The sequence below is a fragment of the Cololabis saira genome, chromosome 1, assembly GCF_033807715.1.
Source record: "Cololabis saira isolate AMF1-May2022 chromosome 1, fColSai1.1, whole genome shotgun sequence".
In the NCBI taxonomy this organism is placed as follows: Eukaryota; Metazoa; Chordata; class Actinopteri; order Beloniformes; family Belonidae; genus Cololabis; species Cololabis saira.
This window is the reverse complement of record NC_084587.1, coordinates 11,843,709-11,863,316: the sequence shown is the minus strand read 5'-3', so window position 1 is coordinate 11,863,316 and position 19,608 is coordinate 11,843,709. Positions and strand designations below refer to the sequence as shown.

Sequence of the window (19,608 nt, the reverse complement as noted above, 5' to 3'; positions counted from 1 at the left end):
TAAAGGCCCTAATAAACTACCACGGTTTTTATGCTTATGCTGAGCTGTGTGTGTAAACATCAAACCTGAATTCCAGTAAGAATTTTAAGTATTTACATTCATTTTTCTCCACAAACACATCGCTTTTAAAACATTAAATGAATGTTAAGCTGTTTTTGTGACATATAGATTATCACTACATCCTTTTATAGGTCACAGATCTTTCCGTGAAACGGTTCAGTGCTCACCGCTTCCTCCCTGTGCTGCCATCTTTGCAGGTTATTTATTGAAAAAGAAACTTACTTTCCTGATTACAGTGTAGTGAGCACAGCTTTCCGTGAGTAACACGCTATTGCATATTTAACATTCTCTCAAACTCACTGACCATTAACCGGCAGTGTCTAACTAAAGGAAAAAGACTTGCTGGCCAGGTTTTCGTCCGCTTTACACTGACTTCTGTTCCTGTCAACCTTTGCAACATTCGTTAGCAAAATGAAGTTCGAGAATGTGCTGGCAGAGATCAGTGGCTTTGGGAAATTCCAGATGAGGACAATCGCCTTGTTGATAATTCCTCGTATGACTTTGCCTTTTCATTTTCTACTGAATAATTTCATTGCAGTTGTTCCCTCTCACCACTGCAACGTGAGCTCTTTGGATGATGGACCGATTTTCGGGAATCTATCTCAAGAAGAGAAGGTCGTCGTTGGTATTCCCGTTCAGCCAAATGGGGATCCAAGCTCCTGCCGGATGTTCCGAGAGCCCCAGTATCATCTGCTTTTTAACGCTGCCAACACCACTGATGCACCCACGATGCCATGCGAGAATGGCTGGGTGTACGACAACAGCACCTTCAGGTCCACTCTGGCCACAGAGGTGAGTTCTCTGGGTGCATTTTCTGAATGTGGCCGCCAGTTTAACCCTCACGTTTTCTGTTGCTTGTGTTTGCTTTGTAGTGGGATCTGGTTTGTGATAACAGAAGCATGAACAGAGCCACGGCTACCATCTTCTTCATGGGGGTCATGGTTGGAGCAGCAGTATTTGGCTATCTTAGTGACAGGTCTTCATGTTTTTTAATGCTCAAATCAGACACCTGTTGAGATTTCCATCACTTCATTTTCATATTTTAAATATATATTTTAAAAGATTTATGAAATACGATTAAATTCAAATTCAGAAAACTTTATTTATCCCCCAATGCAAGACAACTGAGCAGCAAGACGTTAAAAATATCAAATAGAATAAGAAATAAAATAGAATAAAATGAACAGATAAATGGGGCATGTCTCGTTATGTACAAAAAAATATATAAATATAAGAATGTCAAAAATCAAATGTAAAAAAAAAAAAAACGTAAAAAAAAATGCACTGAAAATAATTGGAAAAATGTTCATTCCTATTTTCAGTCTTTTCTGTTGATTTGGACATTTATTTTGTTATTATATACACATATATATATTATCCATAAATAAATGTGGAAATGAAAACATTTCTTGGAAGGGATCGCTTATGTGTATGAAATTAATGTGAAGTCTTGCAAAATATTCCCTCACCATGCAAGTAAGGCTCTTGTCTGCTTAAAATATACATCTAACGGAGACAAATCTCTGACTTTCTTCTTCCTAAGTTCATTCTTATATATCAACATATGCCATAAAGCAAAATGAGGTTGCATACCAACGTGTAAGTGACTGAGTTGCAACATACATTTTTAAACTCCTGACTGAATTTATAAACCATTTTTGATTTATTGTAACCTACACCGTGAACATATTAACATCTCCCATCAATGATTTTTCTTAAGTGTTTTTGTGGACTCTGCTCTGTAAATGTATCTATAACTACTTTTGTTTTCTTAGGTTTGGCCGCAAAACAACCCTCATGGTGTCCTACGTAGCAACCACCGTCTTTGCATTCTCAAGTGCTTTCTCTACTAGTTTTCCTGCATTTGCTGCCACAAGGTTTTTAACTGGAGTGGCAATTTCTGGAATAAGTTTAGTCTCCATCGTCCTTTGTGAGTTACCTGTCAAAGTTCAACTAAAGCACCATGGCAACAATTTGTTTGATCTGTTAGTAAAGGTGATACTATTAGTGAAATGATCTTAGTTAATCTACTGATTACTGGTAATATCATGACCACCCTTGTATCCCGCATGAGTCCTATATTTTAAATGTGCATAGGTTTCCCATCTGAGTCCCACAATAATACAAAATGGGACCCATGTTCTTCTCAGATTTCAAGTCAGAGCCCATTTATATACATATATACAGTGGGGCAAAAAAGTATTTAGTCAGCCACCAATTGTGCAAGTTCTCCCACTTAAAAAGATGAGAGAGGCCTGTAATTTTCATCATAGGTACACTTCAACTATGAGAGACAGAATAGGGGGGGCACAAATCACATTGTAGGATTTTTACTGAATTCATTGGTAAATTCCTTGGTAAAATAAGTATTTGTTCACCTACAAACAAGCAAGATTTCTGGCTTTCACAGACCTGTAACTTCTTCTTTAAGAGGCTCCTCTGTCCTCCACTCGTTACCTGTATAAATGGTACCTGTTTTAACTGGTTATCAGTATAAAAGACACCTGTCCACAACCTCAAACAGCCACACTCCAAACTCCACTATGGCCAAGACCAAAGAGCTTTCAAAGGACGGGAGAAACAAAATTGTAGAGCTGCACCAGGCTGGGAAGATTGAATCTGCAATAGGTAAGCAGCTTGGTGTGAAGAAATCAACTGTTGGAGCAATTCGTAGAAAATGGAAGACAACCAAGACCACTGAGGGGACCTGCTGAATGACCTGCAGAGATCTGGGACCAAAGTAACAAAGGTACCATCAGTAACACACTACGCTGCCAGGGATTCTGCAGAGCCAGACGTTCCCCCTGCTTAAGCCAGTACATGTCCAGGCCCATCTGAGGAGCATTTGGATGATGCAGAAGAGGATTGGGAGAATGTTATATGGTCAGATGAAACCAAAATAGAACTTTTTGGTAGAAACACAACTTGTCATGTTCGGAGGAGAAAGAAAGCTGAGTTGCATCCAAAGAACACCATACCTACTGTGAAGCATGGGGGTGGAAACATGCTTTGGGGATGTTTTTCTGCAAAGGGACCAGGACGACTGATCTGTGTAAGGGAGAGAATGATTGGGGCCATGTATCGGGAGATTTTGAGTGAAAACCTCCTTCCATCACCAAGGACATTGACGATGAAACGTGGCTGGGTCTTTCAGGATGACAATGATCCCAAACACACCGCCCAGGCAACGAAGGAGTGGCTTCGTCAGGCTGGAGTGGCCTAGCCAGTCTCCAGATCTCAACCCCATAGAAAATCTTTGGAGGGAGTTGAAAGTCTGTGTTGCCAGCGACAGCCCCAAAACATCATTGCTCTAGAGGAGATCTGCATGGACCAGCTCTGTACCCTCCGCAGGGTGCTCGAGGGTTCGTGGGAATTTGCCCAACCAGTCTACATGTGCTTTGTGGATCTGGAGAAGGCATTTAACCGCGTCCCTCATGCCATTCTGTGGGGGGGTTCTCGTTTAGTATGGAGTCCGGGGCCCTGTTTTAAGGGCTGTCCGGTCTCTGTATGATCGGAGCAGGAGTTTGGTTCGCATAGCCGGCGGTAAGTCAGACTTGTTCCCGGTGCATGTTGGACTTTGTCACCGATCCTGTTCATTATTTTTATGGACAGGATTTCTAGGCGCAGCCAGAGGCCGGAGGGGATCCGCTTTGGGAACCTCAGGATTTCATCTCTGCTTATTGTAGATGATGTTGTCCTGTTGGCTTCATCGGACCGGGACCTTCAGCATGTGCTGGGGCGGTTTGCGGCCGAGTGCGACACGGCAGGGATGAGAATCGGCACCTCCAAAACCGAGGCCATGGTTCTCCATCGGGAAAGGGTGGCGTGCCTTCTCCGGGTGGGTGGAGAAGTCCTGCCTCAGGTGGAGGAGTTCAAGTATCTCGGGATCTTGTTCACGAGTGAGGGAATGATGGAGCGGGAGATTGACAGACGGATCGGTGCAGTGTCCGCAGTTATGGGGTTGTTGTACCGGACCGTTGTGGTGAAGAGGGAGCTGAGTCGAAAGGCGAAGCTCTTGATTTACCGGTCAATCTACGCCCCTACCCTCACCTATGGTCATGAACTTTGGGTAGTGACCGAAAGGATAAGATCGTGGATTCAAGCGGCCGAGATGAGTTTCCTCCGCAGGGTGGTTGGACGCTCCCTTATAGATAGGGTGAGGAGTTCAGTCACCCGGGAGGAGCTCGGAGTCGAGCCGCTGCTCCTCCACATTGAGAGGAGTCAGCTGAGGTGGCTTGGGCATCTGTATCGGATCCTCCTGGACGCCTCCCTAGGGAGGTGTTCCAGGCATGTCCCTCCTCCCTAGGGAGGTGTTCCAGGCATGTCCCTCCTCCCTAGGGAGGTGTTCCAGACATGTCCCACCGGGAGGAGACCCCGGGGAAGACCCAGGACACGCTGGAGAGACTATGTCTCTCGGCTGGCCTGGGAACGCCTCGGACTCCCCTCGGAAGAGATGGAGGAAGTGTCTGGGGTGAAGGAAGTCTGGGCATCCCTGTTGAGGCTGCTGCCCCCGCGACCCGGGAACGGATAAGCGGCGGACGATGGATGGATGGATGGATGGATGGATGGATGGATGGATGGATGGATGGATGGATGGATGGATGGATGGATGGAGATCTGCATGGAGGAATGGGACAAAATACCAGCAATAGTTTGTGAAAACCTTGTGAAGATTTACAGAAAACCTTTGACCTGTGTCATTGCCAACAAACAAACGGGTCCTGATATTTAATGTGCTAGATATCTGTCTAGCATCAAGGGTAGTTTCTAATGTGCCATCATCAGCCTCTTTGATGTCTCTCTGAGTTGTTTACGCATAATGACTTGACAAACACCAACTACTTGTACATTTGTCTCCAGTCAAGGGTTTTTTTGTTGGTTAAATTGATGATTTGCAATTTGGGTTTAGATTCCTATATCAGGAAGGCGGTTTAAGATTTTTCTTAATTTAAAAAACAAAACAATATTATTAAGCCATGTCTTTAAATCATCTTTGTGTTTTAACCTCAACAGTTAGTTAATGATAAAAATACTGCTCTTCGTAGGTGTTGAATGGGTGGGCATCAAGCATCGAACTTACGTGGGTGTTTTAATGAGCTTGGACTGGAGTTTCTCAACTGTGATACTTCCTGGCCTCGCCTATTTTGTGAATGATTGGAGGAAACTGACTTTTACTGTGACCACCCCGCTGCTGGTTGCTATGTTCACCTGGCGGTAAGGACAAATAAGTGACAATAAGAAGAAATATCCTCTTCACTTTACTTAACAATTCATAGTTTTGCTGAACCAAAGTGTTGAATTAATGTTAATTTTGTCACAGATGGCTCCCAGAGTCTGCCAGATGGTTGCTCAGTAGCGGTAAAGTGGAGCAGGCTCATTTTTACCTTAAACAATGTGCACAAGTCAACCGCAGAGAGGAGTTCATGGCTGACTTAAAGCCTGAGGTACAACATTTCACTCATTTGTGGACCTTATGAAGCAGCAAATATCCTCTTTATAAATCAAAATGTCCCTTATTCTCTCCAGCTCCTGTCCAAAGTCATACTTTCAGATGATGAAAATAGGAAATATTCCTTTCTGGACCTTGTGAGAACTCCCACAATGAGAAAACTGGCTCTTCTCACTGGCATTGTTTGGTGACTATGTCCCTATTATTTCTGAAAATAATTTTACATTTAATGTAATGTAACACATAAGAGAAGTACAGGACCTTCTGAGAAAATTAGGATATTGTGATAAAGTTCTTTGTTTTCTGTAATACAATTTAAAAAAAAAACAAAATTGTCATACATTCTGGATTCATGACAAATCAACTGAAATATTGCAAGCCTTTTATTATTTTAATATTGCTGATTATGGTGTACAGTTTAAGATTAAGATTCCCAGAATATTCAAATTTTTTGAGATAGGATATTTGAGTTTTCTTAAGCTGTAAGCCATGATCAGCAATATTAAAATAATAAAAGGCTTGCAATATTTCAGTTGATTTGTAATGAATCCAGAATGTATGACATTTTTAGGGCCCGAGCACCTTCAGTGCGAAGGCCCTATTGTATCTGTAGGAATTTTTAGGGCCCGAGCACCTTCAGTGCGAAGGCCCTATTGTATCTGTAGGAATTTTTCTTTCTTTCTTTCTTTCTTTCTTTCTTTCTTCTGACGAAAGGAAGGCCTTTTTGCCCCCCTAAACGTGCCCAAAAAGTCACCAAATTTTGCATGCAAGTCAGGCCTGGCGAAAAATTTGATATTTAATGGTTTACATTAATGGGCGTGGCAAAATGGCTCAACAGCGCCCCCCGGAAAACTTTGTGCCTCAAGCCCCACAATACGGTTTGACGTACATGCACAAAAATCGCTACACTCCTGTATCAGTACACAACTTAAAGAAAAGTCTCTTGGCGACATGGCCGAAACCGAACAGGAAGTCAGCCATTTTGAATTAATCGTGTCACTTTGGCACAATTTATGCCATTCCTTCGGCAGTTAATACGGCCCGAACCGTAACGTGCCCCCAAGTGTGTTATACATAAAAATGTGCGTCTCCATCCTGCGACAACACGCATTACTTTTCTCTTTCAAAAGCGTTACCGTGGCGACGCTAGACGCCAAAAAGCGCGCCCACCCTTCATCTGGTTGGTTCAGACAGAAAAAACTTTGCGCCTCAAGCCCCATAATATGGTTTGACGTACATGAACGAAAATCGGTACACACCTGTATCATGTCGCAACTTAAAGAAAAGTCTCTTGGCGCCATGGCCGAAACCGAACAGGATGTCGGCCATTTTGAACATTCTGAATTAATCACGTAATTTTGGAGCAATATGAGCCATTCCTTCGAGAATTAATACGGCCCGAACCGTAACGTGCACCCAGATGTGTTATACATCAAAATGTGCGTCTCCATCCTGCGACTACGCGCATTACTTTTCTCTTTCAAAAGTGTTACCGTGGCGACACTAGACGCCAAAAAGCGCGCCCCCCTTCATCTGATTGGTCCATATTTGATAGTTCCCCAAAAGCCACCAAATTTTGCATGCAAGGCAGGCCTGGCGATAAATTTGATATTTCATGGTTTGTATTAATGGGCGTGGCAAAATGGCTCAACAGCGCCCCCCGGAAAACTTTGTGCCTCAAGCCCCACAATATGGTTTGACGTACATGCACGAAAATCGGTACACACCTGTATCATGTCACAACTTAAAGAAAAGTCTCTTGGCGCCATGGCCAAAACCGAACAGGAAGTCGGCCATTTTGAATTAATTGTGTAATTTTGGTGCAATTTATGCCATTCTTTCGGCAATTAATACGGCCCGAACCGTAACGTGCACCCAGGTGTGTTGTACATCAAAATGTGCGTCTTCATCTTGCGACTGTGCGCATTACTTTTCTCTTTCAAAAGTGTTACCGTGGCGACGCTAGACGCCAAAAAGCGTGCCCCCCTTCATCTGATTGGTCCATATTTGATAGTTCTCCAAAAGTCACCAAATTTTGCATGCAAGGCAAGCCTGGCGATAAATTTGATATTTCATGGTTTGCATTAATGGGTGTGGCCTAACGGCTCAACAGCGCCCCCTAGAATACTTTTCTCTGGCATAACTTTTGAAAGGTTTGACATAAAGAGTCCTGGGTGGTGTCATGGGACTCGGTATCGAGTCCTTGACCATAATTGGTGAAAATTAGCCCCGCCTCTTCTTCTGATTGGTTGTCCCGATTTTCTGCTATATCTTTTGAATGGTTTGACATAGGAAGTCGTGGGTGGTGTCATTTCTGATATGCTTATGGGGGCGGTGGCCGTGAGTGCGAGGGCCCGTTCATCGCTGCTTGCAGCTTTAATTTTTCTTTTTCTTTTTCTTTTTCTTTTTCTTCTGACGAAAGGAGGGCCTTTTTGCCCCCCTAAACGTGCCCAAAAAGTCACCAAATTTTGCATGCAAGTCAGGCCTGGCGAAAAATTTGATATTTAATGGTTTACATTAATGGGCGTGGCAAAATGGCTCAACAGCGCCCCCCGGAAAACTTTGTGACTCAAGCCCCACAATACGGTTTGACGTACATGCACGAAAATCGGTACACACCTGTATCATGGCGCAACCTTAATAAAAGTCTCTTGGCGTAATGCCCGAAACCGAACAGGAAGTCGGCCATTTTGAATTAATCGTGTCACTTTGGCGCAATTTATGCCATTCCTTCGACAGTTAATACGGCCCGAACCGTAACGTGCACCCAAGTGTGTTATACATCAAAATGTGCGTCTCCATCCTGCGACAACACGCATTACTTTTCTCTTTCAAAAGCGTTACCGTGGCGACGCTAGATGCCAAAAAGCGCGCCCACCCTTCATCTGGTTGGTTCAGACCGAAAAAACTTTGTGCCTCAAGCCCCAGAATACAGTGTGACGTACATGAACGAAAATCGGTACACACCTGTATCATGTCGCTACTTAAAGAAAAGTCTCTTGCGGCCATGGCCGAAACCGAACAGGAAGTCGGCCATTTTGAACATTCTGAATTAATCGCGTAATTTTGGAGCAATATGAGCCATTCCTTCGAGAATTAATACGGCCCGAACTGTATCGTGAACCCAGGTGTGTTATACATCAAAATGTGCGTCTCCATCCTGCGACTACGCGCATTACTTTTCTCTTTCAAAAGTGTTAACGTGGCGACGCTAGACGCGAAAAAGCGCGCGTCCCCTTCATCTGATTGGTCCATATTTGATAGTTCCCCAAACGTCACCAAATTTTGCATGCAAGGCAGGCCTGGCGATAAATTTGATATTTAATGGTTTGCATTAATGGGTGTGGCCTAACGGCTCAACAGCGCCCCCCGGAAAACTTTGTGCCTCAAGCCCCACAATACGGTTTGACGTACATGCACGAAAATCGGTACACACCTGTATCATGTCGCAACTTAAAGAAAAGTCTCTTGGCGCAATGGGCGAAACCGAACAGGAAGTCAGCCATTTTGAATTAATTGTGTATTTTGGGCGCAATTTATGCCATTCCTTCGGCAATTAATACGGCCCGAACCGTAACGTTCACCCAGGTGTGTTATACCTCAGAATGTGCGTCTCCATCCTGCGACTACGCGCATTACTTTTCTCTTTAAAAAGTGTTACCGTGGCGATGCTAGATGCCAAAAAGCACGCGTCCCCTTCATCTGATTGGTCCATATTTGATAGTTCTCCAAAAGTCACCAAATTTTGCATGCAAGCCAGGCCTGGCGATAAATTTGATATTTCATGGTTTGCATTAATGGGCGTGGCCTAACGGCTCAACAGCGCCCCCTAGAATACTTTTCTCTGCCATAACTTTTGAATGGTTTGACATAGAGAGTCGTGGGTGGTGTCATGGGACTCAGTATTGAGTCCTTGACCATAATTGGTGAAAATTAGCCCTGCCCCTTCTTCTGATTGGTTGTCCCTATTTCCTGCTATAACATTTGAATGTTTTGACATAGAGAGTCGTGGGTGGTGTCATCGGATTCTGTATGGAGTCCTTGACCTTCATTGGCCTGAATTAGCCCCGCCCCTTCTTCTGATTGGTTGTCCCTTTTTTCTGCTATAACTTTTGAATGGTTTGATATAGAGAGTCGTGGGTGGTGTCATTTCTGATATGCTTATGGGGGGGCGGTGGCCGTGAGTGCGAGGGCCCGTTCATCGCTGCTTGCAGCTTTAATTGTTTTTGTAATTGCATTACAGAGAATCACAATATTCTAATTTTCTGAGACAGTCCTGTATTGTTGTCACAGTTACACATGGTTTCTTTAAAAGTTGAATCCTTTTACATACAAGTGTGATTATCTAAGCTTTTTTTGTATTCTTACATTTTCTCCTTGTGCATAGGTTTGGAATTAACTGCACGTATTATGGAATCAGTCTGAATGTCCCGGGGTTTGGTGTGAACATTTACCTCACACAGTTCATCTACGGCGGAATAGAAGTTCCAGCAAAAATCTTCATAGTTTTATCTTTGAACAGAATTGGTCGAAGGTTGACTCAGGCTGGAACACTTATTCTGACAGGACTGTGCATATTCTGCAACTTTTTCATCTCCCAAGGTAAATGATTATTTCCGGTTTGTATATTTCTTAGAATGAAAGAGCGTATAGCTACCGCAACAAGAATGTGGGACAGACACAGTTTCAAAAAAAGATTAAACAACTGAAAAACCTTTTGTCTTCCCAGATCAGTGGGCTTTAAAGACGACCGTGGGAGCTTTGGGCAAGATGTTCTCTGAAGCCGCTTTTACAACTGCATTCTTGTACACAACAGAGATTTACCCAACAGTCATGAGGTCTCGAAAACACATCATTCACTTGCTTCCAGTACTCGAGTTGTAAAAAAAAATCAGGGGGGATGGTGGATTTTATCATATGGGGACAGATAATTTGTGCTGATTACAAATAATATAATATATTACAAATAATAGCACTGACCAAAACAGCTGCAGAAATACTGCAGGAATGACATGGCAGCAGTTAAATGCAGCCTTCTGTAAGCTTTAAATATCCACTGGGCTTACATCAAATACATCAAAACACAACAATAAAAAACAGTTTTCTGAACTTATCAATATGATTCTGTCCTTCACAGGATAAGTAAAATGGATCACTGCAAAATCTCTTATTTTTAGTTAAAATGTCTCATTTTAGTAAACAATCTTATTACACTTAAAACAAGACTCATCACTGGAAAAAACAACAATTTTCACCTGTTTCAAGTAGATTTTCACTTGAAATAAGTAGAAAAATCGGCCAGTGGAACAAGATTTCTTTGCTTGTAATGAGAAGATAAATCTTGTTCCACTGGCAGATTTTTCTACTTATTTCAAGTGAAAATTTACTTGAAACAGGTGAAAATTGTCAAATAAGTTATTTTTCTGGTGTTATTTTTCTGGTGATGACTCTAAATGTTGAAATAGCAGTAAAACCACATTCATTGATGAAATGACATATGGGATGGAAAGGGGGGATGGCAGTTTTCTGAAATTATAAATATGACTCTGTCCTTCACAGCATAAGTAAAATGGATCACTGCAAAAACTAAAAATCTTAACAAGAATCTCTGTCTTATTTCTAGTTAAAATGTCTCATTTTAGTAAAAAAAAATCTCATTACACTTAAAACAAGACTCATCACTGGAAAAAACTACAATTTTCACCTGTTTCAAGTAGATTTTCCCTTGAAATAAGTAGAAAATCTGCCAGTGGAACAAGATTGTTTTACTTGTAATAAGATGATAAATCTTGTCCCACTGGCAGATTTTCCCACTTATTTCAAGTGAAAATTTACCTGAAACAGGTGAGAATTGTCACATTTTTCTGGTGATGACTCTAAATGTTGAAATAGCAGTAAAACCACATTCATTGAGGAAATGACATAATGGATGGAAAGGAGGAATGGCAGTTTTACAGGGAGGATGATTTTGACCGTTTTTATTTCAGGGGGGGATGCCATCCCCCCTCATCCCCCCCTCAACTCCAGTACTGCTTGCTTCTATAATGCATATGTAAACCACATCTAACCAAGGCATATGGGTGATTTCTAAACAATTCCCAAGACTGGAACAGGTGAAGTAAACAGTTGTCGTGTGCTTTTGCTCCCCAGGCAGATCGGATTAGGTCACAGCTCCTTCATGGGCCGTCTGGGCGTCTCTGTGTCTCCACTGATGATCATGCTTGAAGACGTGTGGTTCCATCTGCCAAATATCATCTTCGTTTCGGTGGCTTTAATCGCAGGACTGTCAGCTTCTTTTCTCCCGGAAACCCGAAACGTCCGTCTGCCAGAAACCATTGAGGATGTGGAACGGACAAGGTATAATTTCAGTGTAATGACAGGAATACCACAAAAAAAAGAAAGCACCCATCTAAAAGATTTAAAATGAAAGAATGTGCATCGATTTGGAAAGGAAAGTGTTTTTTCCCTGAATATTTATTTCATATAGTATCCTCTTCTTTTAATTTTTCCCTTTCCATCCTCCAATCAAATCTCATAGTTACCTACTGTCTTGAAAATGAGCTTAGTTGTTAACTTCTGCCCTTGAATCTGCAGTTTTCAAGTTCCAAGTTAGCAGTTTTACAATTCGGCAGGCTGTGTTACATATACTTTACATTGGAAATGTTCCAGTAAAGCCTTGTTCACTGCTCACAACTGTGATGAAAATCCTTTTTCCCCAAAAACTGAGCAAATATGGATTTATACGTAGAGGGATTTCATTCTCATGGGTGCTGGTGTAGATTATCTGTGATTGAGGTCATGGTAATCCTGAAAAGCTAGAACAGAGAGCAACCTGACTTTTCTTCTTGACTTTTCAAGACATTCAATGAGGATCGCTACTTTCGGAAATCTTATTTATTTCTTAAAATGAACAAGTGTATCCACTGTTATTCATGACAACAGTGGATACACTGATATAACTTACCCACTGTCTTTCAAATACTTTGAAAAGCTTTTTTTCATCCCCTCAAAATCTTTCTCCTTCTCCCTCTTCCTCTTTCTGTTTTGTGCCCCCATAGCTTTCTCTTCTGCCTCTCCCGCCTGTCATTTGATGTAACAACACGATTTAAAATAGAAAAAAAAAAAAAGCGCTCCAGCATATGCTTGATGGGGCGTGCACAGGAACGTCTATGGCAGGGGTCAGCAAACCAAAATGTTGAAAGAGCAATATTGGACCAAAAACACAAAAAACAAATGAACAAATGAAAAGTATTGTATAAGTCTTAGAATGAAGGCAACTGGCAAAAGGCGAAATGTTGAGAAAAAAGTCGAATTATTGAGAAAAAAGTCGAAATGTTGAGGAAATAGTCAAAATGTCGAGGAAATAGTCAAAATATCAAGAAAAAAGTCGAAATGTCAAAATTAATGTTGAAGAAAAAAGTGGCAATGTTGAGAAAAAAAGTCAAAATGTCGAGAAAAAAGTCAAAAGGTCGAGATTAAAAAGGAAAGGAAAAAGGAAGAAAAAGAGAGAAAAAAAGAAGAAAAAAAGAAAAAAAAAGAAAAAAAAGAAAAAAAAGGGAAAATAAAGAGGAAAAAAAGAAGAAAAAAGGAGAAAAAAGGTGAAACATTTTTGAAAAAGCTCCAGGGAGCCACTAGGGCGGCGCTAAAGAGTCGCATGCGGCTCTAGAGCCGCAGGTTGCTGACCCCTGGTCTATAGTATAGTGTGTGTGTGTGGGAGGGGGCGAGAGGAGGGGAGCCTAACTAGTGACATTCCACTTATTGATCATATCATTTACACATGCACAAACAGCTGTTCAATACAATACTGTTCAATACAATACTGTTCAATACCCACTGCATTCAACCTCTTATCTAAAAGCTTCTTCAGCTCTAAATGTTTTGACTGGTGAGGATTTTCAGGCTTTGAAGTTGATTGTTGGACCACTCCGGGTTGATTTTTCAGGGCCTTGTTTCCATTACCAGGAACAGCCCTGTAATGTGGCCTTAAGGAACCTTTACTGGCCAAATAACAGCTCTGTAGTAGGAGAGGGCCTTTTTTGGTCTAGAGGGGCTACCTGGTGGGAGGCCTCTGCTGCTTGGGTATTCTAAAAGCAGGAAATTACGTTCAGCCCTCTCATGTGAGCTTAGATCATGTGACCACAAATCATTTAAGCATTTGGATGTACATGTGATGCAGTTAGAGTACCTGCAAAAACCGATGACTGGACCAACGAATCGGTTCAGGTCCTGCAGTCATTTCACCCCAGTTTAGAAGTACGGCTGGGGGTTTCTTTTAATCTTAATCACTACTGTCGAGGTGTATGTTTATAAAAAAAGAAAAAGAAAAAAAAACAAGTAGCATCCCTTGTTTATGTTTCTTCTCTTCATTCTTCTGCTGGTCTTGCAGTTGCAAGAAATGAACATTACCACCATCTGGTGATCGACAGCTCTATTTTTCAGTCAACGGTCCTTGTGTGGCGCTACAGTGTGATGGAAACACGCCGGCTGAAGGGGCCGAGCAGACGGTCGACCCTGTAGAGCAGGGGTCGGCAACCCGCAGCTCTGGAGCCGCATGCGGCTCTTTAGCGCCGCCCCAATAGTGGCTCCTGGAGCTTTTTCAAAAATGTTTGACCTTTTTTTTTCCTTCTTTTTCTTTTTTCTTTTTTCCTTTTTTTTCTTTTCTTCTTTTTCTTCTTCTTTTTTTCCTTTTTTTCTTCCTTTTTCCTTTCCTTTTTAATCTCAACATTTCGACTTTTTTCTCGACATTTTGACTTTTTCCTCAACATTTTGACTTTTTTCTCAACATTCGACTTTTTTCTCGAAGTGCATAATGAAAAAGAATATATATTATAGCTAATATAGAAACATGCAGCATGTGTTTCCTTCATTCTAAGGCTGATACAAGACTTTTCATTTTTTGCGGCTCCAGACATATTTGTTTTTTGTGTTTTTGGTCCAATATGGCTCTTTCAACATTTTGGGTTGCCGACCCCTGCTGTAGAGGTTCCTGTCCGGCAGATTTATCCTGAACTCCTGCTAGTGGAAACGCGCCTCTAGTGGCCAGTTTCACTAACCTGGAAATCAGAGGGTTCAGACACAAGACCAGAGGCCAAATGGTTAAACCATATGTACACGCAAAGTCTCTTTTTTCAGATCCTGCACACCACTTTGAACAATTTATGTGAAATGAATACAGAAATTAAATAAATAATACAACAGACCAACACTACAACACACAATTTGAGCAGGAATGAATTATAGTTATTTTTACATTTTCATAAGTACTCATTTTCAGCTGTGCATGGGTGTCTCATTCTCATGTTTATTCCACTGGGGTGGAAACAGTGTTTTTATGAGTAAATTACTAAAGTGGGGATGTCAGCATCCGTTCGTGGCCTGGTGTCCATCCCAGCACAAACCAGTCTTGGGCTTGTATTTACAATCTTATTTATTTTTTTATTTATTTATTTTTTATTTTATTTTTTTTACAATTATGACAACTGAGGTTTACATAAGATACTTATTTGTATTAACCGAGTTACTTCCTTTCTGTATATACACAAAAATGTATTTTTCACATCAGACCCCAGGGGCTGGTGAGGGTGCTTAAATCTTAACATGTGAAGCAGATAAACAGCGAGAATTCACAGTTTGGAAAAGCAGTAAACATTTATCAAATAACAAATAATTAAACCTGCACTGAATGGTTGTCAGAAATGCAATCTGGGAAATTGAAGAATCAAAAGCAGTCTGAAAAAATGAGAAAAAATAAAACAAGATAAATAAATTAAATTGCAAATGAAATAAAAAATATACATTTTCACATTTACTTCTTATTTTGTGTATCTATCTTTATTTTTCCATATTTGTTTACCTTTATATGTCTCTCCTTTCATTAACTTTTCTTTACACCACCATTTTCTCATGAGTTACCTTTCTAGAAATGTTATTCTGTTTGTGGAGTCATTTTTAAATACCTTCAAATTTTTTGTGAGTTTAAACGGGAAAATGCGATTGTGTTTTCTTTTGCAGAAGACCATCGGTTTCCACCTCTGATGAGATGCAAACAAAGGAGTGAGAGGTCGCAGATTATGTCTGGAATTACCAGAATTTTTTTTCAAACAATTTGGAGTCCATCATTCAACACAGAGGACTACTCAACTACTACAACTACTCACAAGCGGAAAACACTCAACACAGTTTTCACTCTTTCCAAGATTGGAGCGTCTGTTGGAGCCTGTCCCAGCTCGAAACAGATGCAAAGGTTTCAAATATTATAGTATTCCATTTTTATGGCATCTAATAAACAAAAACAATTGTAGATGTTAGGCACAATGAGGCCAGAAATAAAGGGGTTTGGCCATTATGTACCATGCCACACGTATCACCCCAATTTCCTGTCAGTTGCCCTGCACAGTGGTGGAAGAGTATTGATTTGGGATTGTTTCACTTGTTTCCAGTACTCGAGTTGTAAAAAGAAATCAGGGGGGATGGTGGATTTTATCATATGGGGACAGATAATTTGTGCTGATTACAAATAATATAATATATTACAAATAATAGCACTGACCAAAACACCTGCAGAAATACTGCAGGAATGACATAGCAGCAGTTAAATGCAGCCTTCTGTAAACTTTAAATATCCACTGGGCTTACATCAAATACATCAAAACTCAACAATAAAAAACAGTTTTCTGAACTTATCAATATTCCTCTGTCCTTCACAGGATAAGTAAAATGGATCACTGCAAAAACTCAAAATCTTAAGAATATTTGTCTTATTTCTAGTTAAAATGTCTCATTTTAGTAAAAAAAAAATCTCATTACACTTAAAACAAGACTCATCACTGGAAAAAACGACTATTTTCACCTGTTTCAAGTAGATTTTCACTTGAAATAAGTAGAAAAATCTGCCAGTGGAACAAGATTTTTTTGCTTGTAATAAGAAGATAAATCCCACTGGCAGATTTTCCGACTTATTTCAAGTGAAAATTTACTTTAAACAGGTGAAAATTGTCAAATAAGTTATTTTTCTGGTGTTATTTTTCTGGTGATGACTCTAAATTTTGAAATAGCAGTAAAACCACATTCATTGATGAAATGAGATAAGGGATGGAAAGGGGGCATGATTTTGAACGGTTTTATTTCAGAGTGGGATGCCATCCCCCCTCATCCCCCCTCAACTCGAGTACTGCTTGTTTCAGTCATAGGATCTGGGTATACTGCAGACATTTAGTCAGCCATGAAATCTTGTATTTACCAAAGTATTTCAGAGTTCAAAGTGAGGCCATCGGTCCAACGGCTGAAGCTCGGCTGAAACTGCATCATCCAATATGACAATAATGCCAACCACACAACAGATCTGCATCAGAACAGTTTCTAAAAAAAGACAAAGAAGAAGAAGAACCAAGATGTTAGATGGGTTAAACCCATTCAAATTCCTTAACATCACTGAAATGTTGTGATGGAACATTTGGAGAAGTGTGTTGAAACCAATGTGACACTGGGACATGAGTTTGATGAAAGAAAAAAAAAATAGCTTTGAGCCTCTGATACTAAAAGTGATTTAAGAAACTATTGAATCGGTTAATTATTTGCACACTGCTTCTGGCTTAGTTGTTAATGGAATAAAATCAACATATATTAATGCTGTGACGTGTTGTTGTGTCATGATGCACAAAACTTTGTAGAGAGGATTTTTTTATATCTTTTTTTTCATTTAACATTTTAAAAAAGTACAATGATTACAAATCTTCACATTATGCAATTTCAAGTTGAATTATAACATATAAAGAGCATAACTCAAATAAAAAACAAAACAAAAAGCACAACACATTATAACCAGCCAGGGGGGATGAAATTATAACAGAAAGCCAAAACATTTACATACATTTATGGTTTTGATTGCTTTTGAATGAGTAGAAAAATTAATAGAGTCCAGATACTGATTGAGTTCACAATGAAAAGTAAAAAAAGAGGGTTTTTTGTGTAAGAATTTGGATTTGTGGATGTGGAATTTTGCAAGGATAATTAACAAATTAATAATAAATGTTTCTTTTGGCTTTGTTCTAATCGTAACATGGTCAAAAACACCAAACAACACATCCTTCCAAAATAATTTGAAATCAGTTTCAATGCTTTCAGACACAAAATTACACATATCACTCCAAAAGGTTTGAACAATGGGGCACATCCAGAATAAGTGAGTCATTGTTTCCGAATTTGCAGAACAAAAAGTACATTTTGAATCGATATTTCTCTTGAATCTTCTTACAATATGATCCTTTGTAGGATAGAATTTATGAATTAACTTAAAGCGACACTACGTAACCTTTCTACCTTAATATAATATTTCCAGAGTCATTGTGATGGTACATCAACTTCCAACAGGTTTTTTTTTTTTTTTTCTTTCTACCTTGTCTGCACACATATTAATGATTGATACCGTGACGGTAGAAACCAAAGGTATATATATGTGCATTATTACTATATTTAATATATATACATATATATATACGCATACATATGCGTACACATACATAAATATACACATACAAACCCAGTGTTTTTTTTTTTTTGTTTTTTTTTTGGGGGGGTGGGGGGGCTGACGACATCCACTGCCAATCCAGGAAGCAGGAACACAGGGAAACACACGTCAAGCACTGGAAATCTGCAACAAAAAACCACAAACAAAACACGAAACCGGCACGGAGCCGACCAAAACATGAACAGCAATCGACCCAAATCTTGAGATCTGATTGCAGTCTGAGCTAAGCTACCGCTACCGCTACCTAACCCCAAAAACTAGAGAGCAAGCATGCAGGTGAACAAGCCAGTGTGTATGTCTATGTGTGTGTGTGTGTGTATGTATATGATTATGCGTGTGTGTGTGTGTGTGTGTGTGTGTGTGTGTGTGTGTACATGTCTTTGTGGCTGTGTGTGTGTGTGTGTGTGTGTGTGTGTGTGTGTGTGTGTGTGTGTGTGTGGCTGTGTATGTTTGTGTATATGTATGTGACTGAGTGGCTATGTGTGTGTGTGTGTGTGTGTGTGTGTGTGTGTGTGTGTGTGTGTGTGTGTGTGTGTAATAAACCAAACAAAGCTCCACCTGAAGTGTATCTATAGTGGGGGAGGGGGGGGCAACCCCGCCACCCGCGAGACCAGAGGCCGACACGGAAGAACCCGGAACCCAGGCCACCGGCAACCCCACAGAGGGGAGAGGTAGGAGGGAGGCAACCCACCGCCTGCGAGGGCCCCACCTCCCCCCCCCCGGCGGCGGCCGAGGGGGCCCGCGGGCGGGGCCCCCACGGTGTGGACCGCGACCCAGGCAATCCCCGGCCACCCGGTCCGGGCCGGACACGTGGCCAGGAGGCCCTCACCCTCCAGGCCAACGACCCCCACCCGGCAGGGGGCCAGCCTGCCCGGAGAGACAGAGCCGCCCCGGCCGCCGACGCGGGCAGGCGCACCCGTCCCCCACGAAAGTGGCCCTCCAAGACCAGAGGGGCGCCCCGCCGCAGAGGCAGCGGGGGGGACCGGAGACGGGCCCGGAGAGAGGGAACCCCCCAACAGGGCGACACCCGTGCAGGCCCGACAACGGAGGGCCCCAGACCCAGGCATCCCATTCATTCATCCATTCACCTATCCGATACCTATACTAACAATAAGATATACTATAATAATAAGATATACTATACATAATAATAATAATACTACTAATAATAATAATACTAATAATACTAATAATAATAATAATACTAATAATAATAATAATAATAATAACCATCTTTGTATAATATAATATTGATAAATTATTAAGTTTTTTTGTCCTGCCAATGGAGGCTCAAATCCTCCATGGCAGGACACTTCCACACCGCATTCTCACCGACACAGACACACAATCACGCACCGTTTCAACTTCCAACAGGTTTAATGAAACCTCTGTCATGGTCTGAGGGGTCTGTATTGCCTTCACTGGCACTATGTAACTTTGAGGAGCATGGTAGGAACCCTGCCACACTACTGGTAAAGCACTACCGCTTTTGTCCAACGGAGATGCCAAACTCAACAAAAGCTGAAAGTTACATTGTGCTGCTTTAAATGAAATTTCTTTAACTTTGTTTGTC

At 41.2% G+C, this 19,608-nt stretch overlaps 1 protein-coding gene across 1 annotated transcript; it reads left to right on the top strand.

Moving 5' to 3' along the window:
- The first annotated feature begins 415 nt into the window (after positions 1–415).
- On the top strand, positions 416–15,646 carry slc22a7b.1 (solute carrier family 22 member 7b, tandem duplicate 1). The gene is made up of 10 exons (XM_061729940.1): positions 416–852; positions 933–1,036; positions 1,836–1,990; positions 5,106–5,274; positions 5,381–5,504; positions 5,587–5,696; positions 9,897–10,111; positions 10,239–10,347; positions 11,660–11,866; positions 15,521–15,646. Exons 1-10 carry the CDS (start codon positions 472–474, stop codon positions 15,564–15,566), a joined length of 1,620 nt encoding a protein of 539 aa, XP_061585924.1. The 5' UTR covers positions 416–471; the 3' UTR covers positions 15,567–15,646.
- The last annotated feature ends 3,962 nt before the right edge of the window (positions 15,647–19,608 follow it).